The sequence below is a fragment of the Aegilops tauschii genome, chromosome 5 (genome assembly GCF_002575655.3).
Source record: "Aegilops tauschii subsp. strangulata cultivar AL8/78 chromosome 5, Aet v6.0, whole genome shotgun sequence".
Classification (NCBI taxonomy): domain Eukaryota; kingdom Viridiplantae; phylum Streptophyta; class Magnoliopsida; order Poales; family Poaceae; genus Aegilops; species Aegilops tauschii.
In genome coordinates, this window is record NC_053039.3 from 550,473,656 (window position 1) to 550,494,094 (window position 20,439).

The following is a 20,439-nucleotide window of genomic DNA, read 5'->3' on the forward strand; positions in this document are numbered from 1 at the left end:
GTCGTTGCGTTGGCACCAAAGGAGGGGTTAGAGGGATGACCTATGTGGCGGCACAATGGAGAAGATGACAGACAGGGCGGCGCACGACAGCGCCCGCTTGTCGCGGGTGGCGAGGGTCGGTGCTAGAGGGTAGGGGCCGGGCGAGACATCCGGAAGGAAGAAGGACCCCTACTGAAGGAAGAATGGACAGCCGGTGGATTTCAATCCAGCGGTTCGGCCAAACCGTCTGAAAGATAAAAAATTCAGGCAATTGTTTCACAACTTTTTTTTTACACGATCCATGTTGTTTGAACTCTGACGCGACTAACACATGGACATACACAGGCACAGTTCCATCGACTAGAGCATTAAATATCCACGGGTAACTCAACAGATGCATCCACAGGCCTAGGAACAACAAACGAGAGCACGAAACGACCGATGATTCATACGAACGGACTAACCGTACACGTGCATGCACGCAGACGTTACAAATCCAATGGGTTCTGCTGGGTGTGTTCAGAACTTTGCGATGAAGTCGTGGATGTGGTCGCTGACCTCCTGCGCCCGCTCCTGCTGGATGAAGTGGCCGGCGCCGGGGACGACGACCAGCTCCTCCAGCAGCGGCACGTCCGCCTTGAGCCCGCCCTTGTGCAGGTAGTCCTGGATCCCGGCGTAGTGGTACGTCAGGTCCCCGTCCCCCACGATGAACTTGGTCGGCACCGTCACCTTGGCGTCCGCCCACGGCGCCGCCAGCTCCCAGTTCCGGTCCATGTTGCGGTAGTAGTTGATGGCGCCCGTGAAGCCCGTCTTCTCGAAGGCCGCGGCGAAGTAGTCGATGTCCGCCTCCGTGAGCCACGGCGGGAGCGCCACGTCGGCGTCGTCGCCGCCGTCCTTGGGCTCCTTGCCGGCCGCGCGCTCGCTGAAGCGGTCGCTCAGGATCCGCGTCATCAGGTGCCTCGCGTGCGCCGGCGCGAACTCCTTCTCCGCCACCCCGGGCTCCTGCACGACCTCGTCGTTGGTTAGCACAGAGGAGAGAGATGCATGGTACAGAGTAGACAGAGGAGCAGAGGAGGAGATGAAGAAGAGACCTGGAAGCGGCAGATGTAGTAGGTTGGGCCGTAGGCTTGGTTGAAGTAGTCGGTGGTCTTGACGGCGGCGGCGCCGGCGCGGATGAAGACGTGGCGCATGAAGGCGACGCTGGTGTTGACGAGCGCCGTCACCCGGTCCGGGCGGAAGAGGCACAGGTACCACGCGATGATGGCGCCCCAATCGTGCCCCACCACGAACACCTTGGGTCCATGCATCCATCAGATCAGATCATGGTCAGTAAATACATTTGCAGTTACCCGACAATTAAATCTGTTATTGCTCATCAGATTGATTTGTCAATTCGAGTTTCCAAGTCCTCAACGGCGCCTTCATGCATAGATCTGCCCACATATCGGTTCTCACAGTTGAGAGAGAGCCAACTGTACGTACTACTGTGCACATGTATATCCATCATCATACCAAGATATAGTCCTAATAGAAAACAGATTGTTCAATCTTATCCACCGCATCAGTGATGATCGGCACATTATTCTTCTCTCCTTTTTGCCGGCCGGGACACTAATGGCGAGACGGAATAAATACACGCGCATGGCCGGGACACAAGACAGTATAATACCAACACACTGTGCAGCCGTACTAATAGTACGTACTATACGATGTGTAGAGCACGTGCCATTGCACCACTCTGGAAGATGCCTCTGACAGCCCTAGTTGTCTATACTTTTTTTTCAAAAAAAGGTTGATCGAACGAACGTGGGCTGCCATATACGTACGCCATTTACTCAAACTCGTGTTATGCATTCACGTGTATACAAAAATTGGAAGAGGGGGTACTTCACATGTGTTGACAGATACAGAAGGACAAAACAACAAGCAAGGCATCCTTTTTTCATCGCGTGGCAGATCCGCCACTAGAAGAGCAGCCGCCGCCTCTGCGCTGTCAACGAAAGAGAAGGAAAATACTAACTAGTGAAAAGAAGAAATTAGATTTGCTTTCGAGTTGATCGCACTCGTGAACGTCACATTCCTGGTGGTGGAAAGAAGAAAAAAGGGACGTCGGCATGGATAGATGGACGGCCATAACTAACTCGGACCCAACCAACACACAATTCAGCAAAAAGAGAATATATGGCTTCAATTCATTGGGCAAAAAAAGATGCACCTCTTCACCTCGTTTTTGGTGCCTAGGAAAACAAGTAGGCTCGCACTAGATTGAAGTTGTCCTTTTCAGAATCATCTTGGACAAAGGGGCGAATAAAAGAGGTCCAAAATCAGCTTACCACATGAAACTTTGCACCTGTTCTATAACCCTACTTAATGTTCTAAACGCTCTTATATTTCTTTATAGAAAAAATAAAAAAGATGTCCAACTATTGGATTTGATTGGATTGGATTCAGTTGGTTTGTTTTTAGTTAATTTGATTGATGGTGCTCTTTTTTCAACCTTGCTGCCGGATCAAACTTGTTTTGGAGAAACTGTGGTTCGCTTCGGTGATGGATACGACAGAACAACTGACTAATTTTCATGACAAACAATCAGACTAGTACTAATAGCGTCTTAGCGAGGCCGAATAAAGTAAGCTTGCTTACGCTGGGAGGGGGCATACAGAGCACAGTACAGGTGGTACAAGCATGGTATGGGGAGATGCCAATTTATTTGTTTTGCGTCCTTGTTGCAAACAGAGTACCTTCGCCATGAAACCGAGCATGCACTGGTCTCTGCTTGCTCTGTACTAGTATCACACTTGACAGTTCACGGGTGTTTACTCTCCGTTTTGGACGCTACCATCATGGAAACAACAGGCCACCTTCTCAACTACACTCTCTGTTTTTTTAGATATTTTAATATTAACTACATAAGGAGACATGGTTTCAAGTGTAGATTCACTTATTTCGCTTCGTGTAGTGCATATTAAAATATTTAGAAAAGACTTATATTTAAGAACAGAGGGAGAAACCAAATTCGAGCCGTCTCTATTGAAAAGAGAAAACTATATCGAATTCTCAAAGAAAACAACTTAGTATTTTTTTTCTCGTTCCCTAACTGTCACATGGCATGGACGCGGCATGGTATCATAGTTTCACATGGGAAGATGCACATTCATTGTTGTGTGTCCTTGATGCGAACAGAGAACTCAAACAAGTACCCTATGGGTGTGTTTGGTAGCATGTATGGACCTAGCCTAGTTGTTCTCATCTCATACATGCTGAGTGTAGACATGCTGAGTCAATGCAGTTGCTGTTGTTTGGCAGTGATGTATGCGCTGATACATGCTGAGCTGAGATTTTGTTTGGCAGCCTGCATGTGTTTAGACATGCTGAACAATTTCGAATTCTGAATATTTTTTTTGAATGATGAACAAAATCGAAAAAATGTAACACAAATTTAAACATATTTTGAAAATTCAAATAAAATTTGATATTCTAAACTTTTTTGGAAAATTAAAATAAATTTTGAAATTCTTTTTTTAATTTGAACATATTTGAAATTACGAGTTTTTTTGAAAATTTAAACAAAATTTGAATATTTGAATATTTTATAAAAAATTAAAATTCTATTTTTTTTCAAAATTCAAACAAATTTTGATTTCCTTTTGAAATTCCAAACATTTATGATTTTTTTAGAAAAATTGAAATTTCAAATATTTATTGAAAATTCATACAAAATTTGAAATTATGATTTTTTTGAAAAATTAAAGAATTTTGAATTTCAATTTTTTTTCATTTTTCTGAAATTCTAAAGTTTTTCAAAAATTTAAACAAATTTTGAAATTCTGATTCTTTTTGAAAAAATAAACATATCTAGACGTGGTCTGGTCGGTGGGGACGAGTGTCAGGGCCAGCATAGCTGCCTCCATGCACTCTGTCTGGGGTGCATGAGATGAGCATAGCTGAGGGCACTTTTATGCATCAGATGAGCATAGCTCAGGTGAGCCCATGCACCCTACCAAACAAGCAAAAGTGGATCGGATTGGGAACTTTTGCCCTCATGCACCCTACCAAACACACCCTAACCAAACACACCCTATGAAGCAGAGCAAGGAGTACACTCTGCCTGTGTGTCACACTGTTCACGGGTTTTTCTTCCTTTCGAGTAGACGGTTCACAGGTCACCACTGTAGAACAACAGGTCACGTTTGCCACTACTGGAGTAGGCCACATTCCCGAGCGGTGACGGGTGGGAAAAAGAGACGGCGAGATGCATGGGCCAATGGATGGAACGGAACGGATAGGTAGCTGCCTAGCTGCTCCATTCGTGAGAGTGTGACGGACCGCGACCCGCACCCAACGGAACGGGACGCGTACCTGACACAGATGGAGCAGCAGCGTGGGAGGGATGCGATGCATGATGACTAAACTAATCACTCGACGTGGAATCACGAGCTTCGTGCTTACCTTGCCGATGCCGAGGGCGTCGAGCAGCGCGACGGCGTCGCCGACGACGTGGAAGGCGGTGTAGGACGCGACGTCGGCCGGCGCCTCCGTGCCGCCGTAGCCGCGCAGGTCGGGCGCCACGCACCGGTAGCCCCGCGCGGCGAGGTGCGCCATCTGGTGCCGCCACGAGTACCACAGCTCCGGGAAGCCGTGCAGGAACAGCACCGCCGGGCCGTCCTCCGGCCCGGACTCCGCCACGTGCATCGCGATGCCGTTCGCCTCCACCGTCCGGTGCCTGATCGCCGCCGCCGCGCCGCCCTGAGCTGCCTCCACGCCGTTCACCGCTCCCGCCATCCTCTCTCTCTCTCTCTCTCTCAAGCTAGAGCTATGTGTGTGTGTGTGTGTGTGTGTGTGTGTGTGTGTGTGTTGGGTTGTGTTTGCGGTGGGTTTAGGGAGCGGGGCGGCCGGGTGGTATTTATGCCGGTGCTGCTGCTGTTCGGCGCCGGAAGGACGAACGTGCACGTGAACGGCTTCGGGTGTGAAGACACACGAGGCGTCAGAAGTGGGAGGGTCAGACTGAAAATGTGCCGCTGCTGACTGACGTGCCCCCTGACGCACTCGCTCACCGCTCACGAGGCGACGTGTGAACTCTCTGCGGCGCCACAAGATTCGACCTCGCCAGCTTTCCGGCGAAGGATCGCTCGGATTTCTACGTCTGGCGTAGTATGCTTGAGTTGGATTGCGTGGATTTCAAGGTTTTAATTCGTGGGATTTCCACGGATGCTCCCACGCTCTTCCTCCTATTCTTCTCGCTGGAGTACGCCCTATATGACGTAGTATACGAGTATACAGTGGAGTATTAAAAATTACTTCAATATCTTGAGGATGCCCATATTGATTATAAGAGATTGTGGAAAACAAAAATCCTTCCAGGAGTTTAGATGCTCCTTAATTTTCTATCTTCGCGTTGGGGTTGTTTTTGACCAAAAGGACAACCTTGCAAATCGTGGTTGGTAAAGGGAGTAGACGTTGGCCCGCAAAAAGGAAAAAAAAATAGACGTTGTATGTTTTGCCGTCGTCACAAATCGATCGAACATCTATTTTGCAGGGCCTCTTTGATTCACATCATTTTTTTTTGAATTTTGATTCACATCATTTGAAAAAACAGAGGATTGAAATGTCAAGCTAATTAGTCTTTTGATTTGTTTGATTACACCATAGAAAGACAAAAGTACTACTCTCTTTGATTGCACTGATTTTGACCTAAAACCACGACATTTGTTTGGAATGAAGGGGGTACTTTTAAGAGAGTTGAGTGGATCCTAACTTTCCCACGAAATGCAATGAACAGAAACCCATAAAAAAAATGACATGTATGATTCGATAATATAAACCAAATGGCCATGTATGGAAAAATCGGAAGGATTCCAATTATCCAAAATTCATATGGAAATCATTTCAATCAAAGAGGCCTTGGTGTAAGTTCACACATGATGAATGGTTGGTGGAGGTGGCTTCCAATCAACATCCAACTGTAAACGGTTTCGTTATCGATTGTGGGGGCATAGGAAAGAGCTTCCGTTCCAATATCCTGATGGAGACGGCGACCCTGTGGTGGGCTCTTTAGTTATGCCGAAATGATTTGGTTTTCACAATATATGTTTCTTCTCCACTTATGCACTCATGTTCACTTGGCACCGTACGAGGTCTTTGCTTCAGCGTCGAAGCACATGGAGGATTATGGCAGCATGTACATGGTTGTAGTGAACAACATAGGACTCTTATCACCTTAGGCTATCTACTTTGTTGCAAATTATGTAAGCTTTATCTTTTCAGAAATCCGTTGGTGCTCCCGGAGCGCCAACGGATTTCTGAAAAGGAGAATGGCGTTTTGGCTCCCGGGAACGCGCGCACCTATGTGAATAGTGGAAAAAATATAGTAAAAGTTTTCAAAAAATTCTGAATCTTTTTGGAGATGTTCATGTTAGTGTTGCAACCATCCATGAAAATTTTCATGCGAAACCGAGCAGTGCTGTTTCGCCGGTGAAAAAAACAATTTTAGGGTGACCATTTGGGGTAACATTTGGTGCTTTTTTTTGTATAGGCCAGGATGTTTAATCTTTTTGCCTACAAATTTGTATGTAGCATTTGGATGTGACAAAAAACACAAATAATTTTTGTTGGAATTCTTTTGACATTTCAAAAAATATTTTTGCACGAAGGGCCGCGCGCTCCTCGGAGTCATGTTGTCATATACTCACTTCGTTCCCTAATTGATGTCTTACAAACTGAGTCAAAGAGTCAATGCTTTTCAAGTTTGACCATGAATATATACAAAAGCATGAAGATGAAGAACATCAAATCAATATTAATACATCCACCATTAGATATATTTTCATAATATATCTATTCAATATTGAGTAAGGCTTGTCTTCCCTTCCCATACCATTTTTCTTTTTTGTTTGGTGTTGTTTTCTCCTTTTTTTTTGGTTTTTTCTTCTTAATTTTTGTTTATTTTTTATTTTCATATTCAAGAATATTTTTTTCATGTCATAATTAAAAAAAAACACAACCAAATTATGAATCGCGAACGTTGGTTGATTTCACAAACATTGTTGTAAACATGCCACATTTTTTTAATTTGCAAACAACTTTTGAATCCAAGATCATTTATAGAATCCATAATTTTTTTAAAATTCATGAACATTATCAAAATTAAGAACATTTTCTGAATTAGGAAATTGTGAACATATTAAGAATTCACAGATATTAATTAAATTCATGATAATTTTTGTTTGAAAATTTGAATAGAAAATTAAAGCACAGATATTTTTTGAATTCTCAAACATTTCTAGAAATCATGAACACTTTCAAATTCACAAAAAAATGAAATCACGATTTTTTTGTCAAATTATCAAACATTTTTTTAAGCACGTCATTTATATATCTGTGAACATTTTAAGTTCTGAACCAATTTTGAAATCATTAACATTTTTTGAATTCACGAATATTTTATGAAAATTTGGAACATTTAGTAAGTTCACAAGCATTTTATGAAGTTCATTTTCGTCGAAATCCCGAGAATATTTTATGAACCAAAAAAACAGAAATGGAAAAGGACAATGAATGGAAAAAGAAACAGGAGCGCCCGGCCCCACATGGGTCGGCCTGAAGCACGTGAGGGGCGTGTGGGGTGCGCCTTTGCGCACCTCCCGCACAAGGAGGTGCCCGGACTATGCTTGCCTATGGCGCATGGTAGCTAGAGCTGCAAATGAGTCGAGTTCGGGCAAGTTAGACTAGGCCCAGCTCAAGATATACTAAATTTCAAGCGAACTCAAACTAAGTGAACCTCAAGGTTATGGTGTAGAAAGTGGCTCGTGCATAACGTGTAATGATCTTGAGTTGATCTCGAGCTAGCTTCGAGCTAAATAATATTGTTTTTTCTTAGTAATATAAGGCGTTTTTTCGAACAACATAGGCTACAACACAACATAAGAAATCACTACAAACTACTATTCCAATAAAAACTATAATTATATAAATGTTTTCAAGGTAGTTTGACTTTTTCTTTCTCAATTGAAGATTGGTGCTTAATAGCAAAACATCGTGGTTGACTAGCAACAGAAAGAAACAAAGGTGCATGTGCTCTCAGACCTTGGCAAAATGTAACACGTCTAACCATGTACCATATTAGGCCTAAATTTTGTTGGCGCTTAATTATAGTGATACATACAACATATATATCAGCATTATTTAATATAATTGTATTATGTTGAGTTAAAAACGAGCGAGCCTGTATTGGTTTAAGATACTTATCGATCGAGCTACATCATGTGCTCATACTCAGCCCATTTCTTTTCGATTTGATCTCGAGTCGAGCCGAAATACAAATCGATCCTGAGTGGCCCATGGGCCTCGACCTTTTCTTGCAGCCCTAACTGTAGTGACTCATCTACTATAGCTAGTCAGCTACTACAACGGCCTAGTTTTTAGTATTTGTTTTTGTTTTCATTCAGTTTTTCAGAAGAACATGCAGAAGAATAATTTAGAATAGTGTGAATCTTTTTTAACATTTTCAATTAATTTAGAATAGTGTGAATTTCTTTTTTAAGTGGAAACTTTTTGAGTATTTTTTTGAAAATAATGGAATTTTTAAATATTCTTTTTGAAATTCCAAATATATTTTCTGAAAATATGAACTTTTTTTAAAACACGAATAATTTTTTCAAAACTGCCTTTGTTTGGAAAGGGAAACTTTCTTTATAAATGCAAGCATTTTTTGAAATCACAAATATTTTGCAAAATATGAACTTGTAAAAAAAACCTGAACAAATTTTGAATTTTAAAAAGATAGAATGTAAATATTTTTTAACACATTTGAAACATTTTTTAAATTATTGAAACATGATTTTAAAAGAAAAAGGAAAACCTGAGGGAAACTGGTAAAGAATAAAAAGCAATACAAAAAAAGCGAAGCTAAATTTTAAGGTTCCCAAAACTGGGCTGCTTGCCCATAGAATACGATGAAAGTGGGTCGGCCCTGAAGGAAATATGCCCTAGAGGCAATAATAAAGTTGTTATTTATATTTCCTTATATCATGATAAATGTTTATTATTCATGCTAGAATTGTATTAACCGGAAACTTGATACATGTGTGAATACATAGACAAAACAAAGTGTCCCTAGTATGCCTCTACTTGACTAGCTCGTTAATCAAAGATGGTTAAGTTTCCTGACCACAGACATGTGTTGTCATCTGATGAATGGGATCACACCATTAGGAGAATGATGTGATGGATAAGACCCATCCGTTACCTTAGCATAATGATCGTTAAGTTTTATTGCTATTGCTTTCTTCATGACTTATACATATTCCTTTGACTATAAGATTATGCAACTCTCGAATACCGGAGGAATACCTTATGTGCTATCAAACGTCACAACGTAACTGGGTGATTATAAAGATGCTCTACAGGTATCTCCGAAGGTGTTTGTTGGGTTGGCATAGATCGAGATTAGGATTTGTCACTCCAAGTATCGGAGAGGTATCTCTGGGCTCTCTCGGTAATGCACATCATGACAAGCCTTGCAAGCAATGTGACTAATGAGTTAGTTACGGGATGATGCATTACGGAACGAGTAAAGAGACTTGCCGGTAACGAAATTGAACTAGGTATGAAGATACCGACGATCGAATCTCGGGCAAGTAACATACCGATGACAAAGGGAATGACGTATGATGTCATTGCGGTTTGACCGATAAAGATCTTTGTAGAATATGTAGGAACCAATATGAGCATCCAAGTTCCGCTGTTGGTTAATGATCGGAGATGTGTCTCGGTCATGTCTACATAGTTCTCGAACCCGTAGGGTCCGCACGCTTAACGTTCGATGATGATTTGTATTATGAGTTATGTGTTTTGGTGACCGAAGATTGTTCGGAGTCCCGGATGAGATCACAGACATGATGAGGAGTCTCGAAATGGTCGAGAGGTAAAGATTGATATATTAGACGATAGTATTCGGACACCGGAATGGTTTCGGAGTGTTTCGGGTATTTATCGGAGTACGGAGGGGTTACCGGAACCCCCCGGGGGAAGTAATGGGCCATATGGGCCATAGAGGAGAGGCAAGGTAGCCCACAAGGGGGTGGCGCACGCCCCACCCATGGGGAGTCCGAATTGGACAAGGAGAGGGGCGCGGCCCCCCTTTCCTTCTCCCTCTCCCTCTCCTTCCCTCTTTCCCCTTCGATAGAAGGAAGGGGGGGGGGGCGAATATGACTAGGAGTCCAAGTGAGATTCCTCCCCACTTTGCGCGTCCTAGGCCAGCCTCCTCCCCTCTTCCTCCTTTATATACGGGGCGGGGGGGGGCACCTCTAGGCACATCAATTGTTTCTTAGCCGTGTGCGGTGCCCCCCTCCACCGTTTACTCCTCATGTCATATTGTCGTAGTGCTTAGGCGAAGCCTGTGCGGATCACATCACCATCACCGTCCACGCCGTTGTGCTGACAAAAATCTCCCTTGACACTTTGCTGGATCAAGAGTTCGAGGGACGTCATCGAGATGAACGTATGCAGAACTCGGAGGTGCCGTACGTTCGGTGCTTGATCGATTGAATCGAGAAGACGTTCGACTACATCAACCGCGTTAAGCTAACGCTTCCGCTTTTGGTCTACGAGGGTACGTGGACATACTCTCCCCCTCTCGTTGCTATGCATCTCCTAGATAGATCTTGCGTGATCGTAGGAATTTTTTTGAAATTGCATGCTACGTTCCCCAACAGTGGCATCCGAGCCAGGTCTATGCGTAGATGATATGCACGAGTAGAACACAAAGAGTTGTGGGCGATCATAGTCATACTGCTTACCACCAACGTCTTATTTTGATTCGGCGGTATTGTTGGATGAAGCGGCCCGGACCAACCTTACATGACCATGTTCATGAAACCGGTTCCACCAACAGACATGCAACTTGTTTTGCATAAAGGTGGCTGGCGGGTGTCTGTTTCTCCAACTTTCGTTGAATCAAATTTGTCTATGGTCGGTCCTTGTTGAAGGTTAAAACAGCAAACTTGACGAAACATCGTTGTGGTTTTGATGCGTAGGTAAGAACGGTTCTTACTAGAAGCCCGTAGCAGCCACGTAAAACTTGCAATAACAAAGTAGAGGACGTCTAACTTGTTTTTCCAGGGCATGTTGTGATGTGATATGGTCAAGACATGATGTGATATATACCTGGCCATCCCTCGGGCCGGGCCGGGCCAACCAAAGCCGGATGCAAAAAAACCCAGGCCCGAGCCCGGCCCGGCCCGGCTGTCGAGCCTAAAATTCGGGCCCGAGCCTGGCCCATCACGCTAAAAGCCCATCGGGCCGGGCCTCTTCCTTAAACAGCGAAATCGACAGGCCCAGGCCCGGCCTGGCCCGGGCTTCGGGCTCAAAACCTAGGCTGGAGCCCGGCCCGTGGACAAGGTTGCGCCGGGCCGGGTCGGGTCGGGCCGACCGGGCCGGGCTGCCCATGGCCAGGACTAATGTGATATACGTTATTGTACGAGATGATCATGTTTTGTAAAAGTTATCGGCAACTGGCAGGAGCCTTATGGTTGTCGCTTTATTGTATGAAATGCAATCGCCATGTAATTGATTTACTTTATCACTATGCGTTAGCGATAGTTGTAGAAGCAATAGTTGGCGAGACGACAACGACGCTACAATGGAGATCAAGGTGTCAAGCCGGTGACGATGGACATCATGACGGTGCTTTGGAGATGGAGATCAAAGGCACACGATGATGATGGCCATATCATGTCACATTTTTTGATTGCATGTGATGTTTATCTTTTATGCATCTTATTTTGCTTAGTACGGCGGTAGCATTATAAGATGATCCCTCACTAAAATTTCAAGGTATAAGTGTCCTCCCTGAGTATGCACTGTTGCGACAGTTCGTCGTGCTGAGACATCACGTGATGATCGGGTGTGATAAGCTCTACGTTCACATACAACGGGTTACTCGGGTTAAACTTGACGAGAGGAATACTCGGGTTAAACTTGACGAGCCTAGCATGTACAAACATGGCCTCGGAACACTGAGACCGAAAGGTCGAACGTGAATCATATAGTAGATATGATCAACATAGAGATGGTCACCATTGAAAACTACTCCATCTCACGTGATGATCGGACATGGTTTAGTTGATATGGATCACGTGATCTCTATCTAAGTGGGAGTTCTTAAGTAATATGATTAATTGAACTTAATTATCATGAACTTAGTCCTGATAGTTTTTTCATATCTATGTTGTAGATCAATGGCCCGTGCTACCGTTCCCTTGAATTTTAATGTGTTCCTAGAGAAAGCTAAGTTGAAAGATGATGGTAGCAACTACACAGACTGGGTCCGTAACTTGAGGATTATCCTCATTGTTGCACAGAAGAATTATGTCCTGGATGCACCGCTAGGCGACAAGTCCCCTCCCGCTAATGTAGACGCTTTGAACGTCTGGCACACGTGGTCTGATGACTACTCTATAGTTCAGTGTGCCATGCTTTACGGCTTAGAATCAGGACTTCAAAGATGTTTTGGACGTCATGGACCATATGAGATGTTCCAGGAATTGAAGTTAATATTTCAAGCAAATGCCCGAGTTGAGAGATATGAAGTCTCCAATAAGTTCTATAGCTGCAAGATGGAGGAGAACAGTTCTGTTAGTGAACACATACTCAGAATGTCTGGGTACCATAACCACTTGACTCAGCTGGGAGTTAATCTTCCGGATGATAGTGTTATTGACAGAGTTCTTCAATCACTGCCACCAAGCTACAAAGGCTTCGTGATGAACTATAATATGCAAGGGATGGATAAGATAATTCCCAAGCTCTTCGCTATGCTCAAAGCTGCAGAGGTAGAAATCAAGAAAGAGCATCAAGTGTTGATGGTTAACAAGACCACTAGTTTCAAGAAAAAGGGCAAGGGAAAGAAGGGGAACTTCAAGAAGAATGGCAAGCAAGTTATCACTCCCGGGAAGAAGCCCAAGTCTGGACCCAAGCCTGAAACCGAGTGCTTCTACTTAAAAGGGACTGGTCACTGGAAGCGGAACTGCCCCAAGTATTTGGCGGAGAAGAAGGATGGAAAAGTGAACAAAGGTATATTTGATATACATGTTATCGATGTGTACCTTACTAATTCTCGTAGTAGCGCCTGGGTATTTGATAATGGTTCTGTTGCTCATATTTGCAACTCGAAACAGGGGCTACGGATTAAACGAAGATTGACTAAGGACGAGGTGACGATGCGCGTCGGAAATGGTTCCAAGGTCGATGTGATCGCCGTCGGCACACTACCTCCACATCTACCTTCGGGATTAGTTTTAGACCTGAATAATTGTTATTTGGTGCCAGCGTTAAGCATGATCATTATATCTGGATCTTGTTTGATGCGAGATGGTTATTCATTTAAATCAGAGAATAATGGTTGTTCTATTTATATGAGTAATATCTTTTATGGTCATGCACCCTTGAAAAGTGGTCTATTTTTGTTGAATCTCGATCGTGGTGATACACATATTCATAATATTGATGCCAAAAGATGCAAAGTTGATAATGATAGTGCAACATATTTGTGGCACTGCCGTTTAGGTCATATTGATGTAAAGCGCATGAAGAAACTCCATGCGGATGGACTTTTGGAATCACTTGATTATGAATCATTTGATGCTTGCAAACCATGCCTCATGGGCAAGATGACTAAGACCCCATTCTCCAGAACAATGGAGCGAGCAGCTGACTTATTGGAAATAATACATACCGATGTATGCGGTCCGATGAGTATTGAGGCTCGCGATGGGTATCGTTATTTTCTGACCTTCACAGATGATTTGAGAAGATATGGGTATATCTACTTAATGAAACACAAGTCTGAAACATTTGAAAAGTTCAAAGAATTTCATAGTAAAGTAGAAAATCATCGTAACAAGAAAATAAAGTTTCTATGATCTGATCGCAGAGGCGAATATTTGAGTTACGAGTTTGGTCTTCATTTAAAACAATGTGGAATAGTTTCACAACTCACGCCACCTGGAACACCACAGCGTAATGGTGTGTCTGAACGTCGTAACCGTACTTTATTAGATATGGTGCAATCTATGATGTCTCTTACCGATTTACCACTATCGTTTTGTGGTTATGCATTAGAGACAGCTGCATTCACTTTAAATAGGGCACTGTCTAAATTCGTTGAGACGACACCGTATGAACTATGGTTTGGCAAGAAACCTAAGCTGCCGTTTCTTAAAATTTGGGGTTGTGATGCTTATGTGAAAAAGCTTCAGCCTGATAAGCTCGAACCCAAATCGGAGAAGTGCGTCTTCATAGGATACCCAAAAGAAACTGTTGGGTACACCTTCTATCACAGATCCGAAGGCAAGATATTTGTTGCTAAGAATGGATCCTTTCTAGAGAAGGGGTTTCTCTCGAAAGAAATGAGTGGGAGGAAATTAGAAATTGATGAGGTAATTGTACCTTCTCTTGAATTGGGAAGTAGTTCATCACAGAAAACTGTTCCCGTGATGCCTACACCAATTAGTGAGGAAGCTAATGATGATGATCATGAAACTTCAGATCAAGTTACTACCGAACCTCGTAGGTCAACCAGAGCACGTTCGCACCAAAGTGGTACAGTAATCCTGTTCTGGAAGTCATGTTACTAGACCATGATGAACCGACGAACTATGAGGAAGCGATGATGAGCACAGATTCCGCAAAATGGCTTGAGGCCATGAAATCTGAGATGGGATCCATGTATGAGAACAAAGTATGGACTTTGGTGGACTTGCCCGATGATCGGCAAGCCATAAAGAATAAATGGATCTTCAAGAAGAAGACTAACGCTGATGGTAATGTTACTGTCTACAAAGCTCGACTTGTCGCGAAGGGTTTTCGACAAGTTCAAGGAGTTGACTACGATGAGACCTTCTCACCCATAGCGATGCTTAAGTCTGTCCGAATCATGTTAGCAATTGCCGCATTTTATGATTATGAAATCTGGCAAATGGATGTCAAAACTGCATTCCTTAATGGATTTCTTAAAGAAGAGTTGTATACGATGCAACCAGAAGGTTTTGTCGATCCTAAAGGTGCTAACAAAGTGTGTGATACGTCTCCAACGTATCTAATTTTCCAAACACTTTTGCCCTTGTTTTGGACTCTAACTTGAATGAGTTGAATGGAACTAACCCGGACTGACGTTGTTTTCAGCAGAATTGCCATGGTGTTATCTTTGTGCAGAAACAAAAGTTCTCGGAATGACTTGAAACTTCACGAAGATTATTTTTGGAAATAATAAAATATACTGGCGAAAGAATCAAGGCCAGGGGGCCCACACCCTTTCCACGAGGGTGGGAGGCGCGCCTGCCCCCTGGGCACGCCCCCTGCCTCGTGGGCCCCCTGGAGCTCCACCGACCTCAACTCCAACTCCATATATTCGTGTTCGGGGAGAAAAAGTCAGAGAGAAGGATTCATCGTGTTTTATGATACGGAGCCGCCGCCAAGCCCTAAACTCTCTCGGGAGGGCTGTCTGGAGTCCGTTCGGGGCTCCGGAGAGGGGAATCCCTTGCCATCGTCATCATCAACCTTCCTCCATCACCAATTTCATGATGCTCACCGCCGTGTGTGAGTAATTCCATCGTAGGCTTGCTGGACAGTGATGGGTTGGATGAGATTTATCATGTAATCGAGTTAGATTTGTTAGGGTTTGATCCCTAGTATCCACTATGTTCTGAGATTGATGTTGCTATGACTTTGCTATGCTTAATGCTTGTCACTAGGACCCGAGTGCCATGATTTCAGATCTGAACCTATTATGTTTCATGAATATCTGTGAGTTCTTGATCCTATCTTGCAAGTCTATAGTCACCTACTATGTGTTATGATCCGGCAACCCCGAAGTGACAATAATCGGGACCACTCCCGGTGATGACCGTAGTTTGAGGAGTCCATGTATTCACTATGTGTTATTGCTTTGGTCCGGTACTCTATTAAAAGGAGGCCTTAATATCCCTTAGTTTCCACTAGGACCCCGCTGCCACGGGAGGCCTTAATATCCCTTAGTTTCCATAAGCACATATGACTATATTCGGAATACATGCCTATATTACATTGATGAATTGGAGCTAGTTCTGTGTCATCCTATGTTATAACTGTTGCATGAATAATCACATCCGGCATAATTCTCCATCACCGATCCAATGCCTACGAGCTTTTCACATATTGTTCTTCGCTTAGTTACTTTACCGCTGTTACTCTTACAGTCACTACAATACTGCTACTATTATATTTGCCACTGCTACCGTTACTATCATACTACTTTGCTACTAAATACTTTGCTGCAGATATTAAGTTATCCAGGCGTGGCTGAATTGACACTCAGTTGCTAATACTTGAGAATATTCTTTGGCTCCCCTTGTGTCGAATCAATAAATTTGGGTTGAATACTCTACCCTCAAAAACTGTTGCGATCCCCTATACTTGTGGGTTATCAAGACTATTTTCCGGCGCCGTTGCCGGGGAGCGTAGCTCTATTCTTTGAGTTGCTTGGGATTTATATCTGCTGGTCACTATGAGGAACTTGAAAGACGAGAAAACTAAAATGTATCCCTCTACTACGAGGGGAGGTAAGGAACTGCCATCTAGCTCTGCACTTGATTCACCTTCTGTTTTGAGTAAACTTGCGACACCTAAGCCTGCTTCTGCTATTAATTCTGATATGTCGCATGTTATTGATGATGCCACTTCTGCTATGCATGATACTTATGATGAAACTACTTCTATGCTTGATACTACTGTGCCACTTGGTGAATTTCTTGATGAACAACTTGCTAGGGCTAGAGAGAATGAAATTATTGAACCTGATAATAGTGATGAAAGTGATGATGAAGATTCTCCCCCTAGATATGAATTGCCTGTTGTTCCTGAGGGTTATGTTATGGATGAAGAAACTGCTAGAGACTTTCTTGCTTGCAATGATAGAAGTGATCTTAAGAAATTACTAGCTAAGCTGAAACAAAAATCTCTGAATGCTAGAATGAAATATGATCCTGCTTACGCTACTTCACCTATCTTTGTTACTGATCAGGATTATGAATTCTGTGTTGATCCTGATATAATTACTTTGGTTGAATCTGATCCTTTTTATGGCTATGAATCTGAAACTGTTGTGGCACATCTTACTAAATTAAATGATATAGCCACCCTATTCACTAATGATGAGAGAACTTGCTACTTTTACATCCTTAAAATATTTCTGTTCTCATTAAAGGGTGATGCTAAGATATGGTTTAACTCTCTTGATCCTGGTTGTGTGCGTAGTCCCCAGGATATGATTTACTACTTCTCTGCTAAATATTTCCCTGCTCATAAGGAACAAGCTGCTTTAAGGGAAATATATAATTTTGTGCAAATTGAAGAAGAGAGTCTCCCACAAGCTTGGGGGAGGCTTCTCCAATTACTTAATGCCTTGCCTGATCATCCTCTTAAGAAAAATGAAATACTTGATATCTTTTATAATGGACTAACCGATGCTTTAGAGACCACTTGGATAGTTGTGCTGGTTGTGTTTTCAGGGAAAGAACAGTTGATCAAGCTGAAATTCTATTGAATAATATGTCGACAAATGAAAATAATTGGACACTTCCTGAACCAACTCCTAAGCCACCTCCGAAGAAAAGGGGTGTTCTATTTCTCAGTCCTGAAGATATGCAAGAGGCAAAGAAATCTATGAAAGAAAAGGGTATAAAAGCTGAAGATGTTAGGAATTTACCTCCTGTTGAAGAAATACGTGGTCTTAATTTACCGCCTGTTGAAGAAACACATAGTCTTGATAACCCGACACAGGTAGTAAAGGTAAATTCTCTCTATAGATATGATAAAGCTGAAATCCCTCCTACTAAATTTGCTAGCAAATGCTTAGATGAGTTTGATGATTTTATGGTTAAGCAAGAAAACTTCAATGTTTATTTTGGTAGAGAATTAAAACGCAATGCTTATATGATTGAACACTTGAGTGACTATATGTCTAGAGTTAAAGGTGAACTTAAACTCATAAGTAAACATGCTTCTATGGTTACCACTCAAGTAGAACAAGTACTTAAAGCTCAGAATGATTTGCTCATTGAAATAAATAGTAAGAATAATGACTTTGCTGTTAGAGTTGCTACTAGAGGAGGTAAAGTGACTCAGGAACCTTTGTATCCTGAGGGCCACCCTAAGAGAATTGAGCAGGATTCTCAGAGAAATAATTTAGATGCACCTAGTCCTTCTAAAAAGAAGAAAAAGAAAAATGATAGGACTTTGCATGCCTCTAGTGAACCTGTTGTTGACACACCTGAGAATCCCAATGGTATTTCTATCTCTGATGCTGAAACACAATCTGGTAATGAACATGAACCTAGTGATAATGTTAATGATGATTTTCATGATGATGCTCAACCTAGCAATGATAATGATGTAGAAATTGAACCTGCTGTTGATCTTGATAACCCACAATCAAAGAATCAACGTTATAATAAGAGAGACTTTGTTGCTAGGAAGCACGGTAAAGAAAGAGAACCATGGGTTCAGAAACCCATGCCTTTTCCTCCCAACCCATCCAAGAAAAAGGATGATGAGGATTTTGAGCGCTTTGCTGAAATGATTAGACCTATCTTTTTGCGTATGCGATTAACTGATATGCTCAAAATGAATCCTTATGCTAAGTACATGAAAGAAATTGTTACTAATAAAAGAAAGATACCGGAAGCTGAAATTTCCACCATGCTTGCTAATTACACTTTTAAGGGTGGAATACCTAAGAAGTTAGGAGATCCAGGAGTACCCACTATACCATGCTCCATTAAAAGAAACTATGTTAAAACTGCTTTATGTGATCTTGGAGCCGGTGTTAGTGTTATGCCTCTCTCTTTATATCGTAGACTTGACTTGAATAAGTTGACAACTACTGAAATATCTTTGCAAATGGCTGATAAATCAACTGCTATACCTGTCGGTATTTGTGAGGATGTGCATGTTGTGGTTGGAAATGTTACTATTTTAACAGACTTTGTTATTCTTGATATTCCCGAGGATGACAGTATGTCTATTATTCTTGGAAGACCCTTTTTGAATACTGCAGGGGTTCTTATTGATTGCAACAAAGGCAATGTCACTTTTCATGTTAATGGCAATGAGCATACGGTACACTTTCCGAGGAAACAACCTCAAGTTCATAGTATAAACTCTATTGGAAAAATTCCATCGATTATTTTTGGAGGTTTTGAATTTCCTATTCCTACTGTTAAAAAGAGATATGATATTCTTATTATTGGGAACGTGCATATCCCCGTTGAGGTAACTTAGTGCTATTCGAAAATTCTCCGGTTTCATGCAATTCGGAATGAGTTTGTTAACAAGACCTGATCAACCTTGTTAGTGGATTCCTTTTGATGAGCATGAGATGGATGAAGTTAGAAAGCACAACTCTCTGTACCCTCCTTTTACTTTCTGTTATTTAGTTGAAATAGAGTAATATTAATATTTTCTGTCTATTTTCTGAATTATCCGTGCAATAAAAAATACTCTGAAAATAAAAGTTCTCCAAATGCCCTAACATTTAAATATGATTTTTTCTGGAATATTTGAGAATATCTGGCACTGAGAACACATCAGGGGGAGCTGGCACCTGGCCACGAGGGTCCAGGGCGCGCCCACCCCCTTGGGCGCGCCCCCCTGCCTCATGGGCCCATGGTGGCTCCCCTCCACTTATTCCAGCCACCACACACTTCTTCTTCCTCCCAAAAAAAATCACCAACCAGCTCAAGAACGAGATCTAGCTCACTTTGCTGTGATTTTCGATCTCCTAGCTCAAAGCACCTCTCACAAAACTGCCTGTGGGGATTGTTCCTTGGTATGTGACTCCTCCAATGGTCCAATTAGTTTTTGTTCTAGTACTTTATTTATTACAAATTTTTGTTGCTTAGGTGACTAGGTCCTTGAGCTTGCATGTCAAATTTATATGGTCCCAAGTAGTTCTAATGCATGATATAGTCTCTAGGCACTTGAGGGAGTAGTTGCTATCAATCTTGTTGAGCTTGGTTCACTTTTATTTGAAGTTACTAAAAATTCCAGAAATTTTCAGAAAATGATGAAGAGATTTTTGAGGGGCTCTTCGAGCCGAAGCTCGAAGGATAAGGAAAGCGAAGAAGAAGAGAGGCCCAAATATAATCTGCCTCGCACCACGGAGGTTCGGCCGTGTGAATGGCCTTGCGATGATTTCTTGAGAGCAGCCGGGATTTATGATGATTTTTATGAGTTGGCTGAGAATGCATGCCTCACCGACTTCCTCCGCGACCAACGCGAACAGTATCTCTTACTCACCAATATCTTTGTGCAAAATTTTCATTTCCATTCTAGGAGGTCACCACCTACGATGGATTTTTATTTATATGATGAGTATAAGGAGATGACCCTTCGTGAATTTTGTGAGGTTTGCAAGTTGCCCTTTTC

At 42.5% G+C, this 20,439-nt stretch overlaps 1 protein-coding gene across 1 annotated transcript; it reads right to left on the bottom strand.

Moving 5' to 3' along the window:
- Positions 1-234: 234 nt before the first annotated feature.
- On the bottom strand, positions 235-4,980 carry LOC109775380 (epoxide hydrolase 3). The gene is made up of 3 exons (XM_020334130.4): positions 4,429-4,980; positions 1,071-1,271; positions 235-981 (listed from the first exon to the last, which is right to left on the bottom strand). The coding sequence occupies exons 1-3, from the start codon at positions 4,759-4,761 to the stop codon at positions 499-501; spliced, it is 1,017 nt and encodes a 338-aa protein (XP_020189719.1). The 5' UTR covers positions 4,762-4,980; the 3' UTR covers positions 235-498.
- Between the last annotated feature and the right edge of the window lie 15,459 nt (positions 4,981-20,439).

Bases quoted from the DNA above. Each gene is read 5' to 3' on its own strand.
- LOC109775380 (XM_020334130.4), bottom strand. From the start codon at position 4,761: ATGGCGGGAGCGGTGAACGGCGTGGAGGCAGCTCAGGGCGGCGCGGCG. The intron at 1,272-4,428 runs GTAAGCACGAAG...CATGGACCCAAG, and splicing joins ACGCCCTCGGCATCGGCAAG to GTGTTCGTGGTGGGGCACGA. The intron at 982-1,070 runs GTCTCTTCTTCA...GAGGTCGTGCAG, and splicing joins ACTACATCTGCCGCTTCCAG to GAGCCCGGGGTGGCGGAGAA.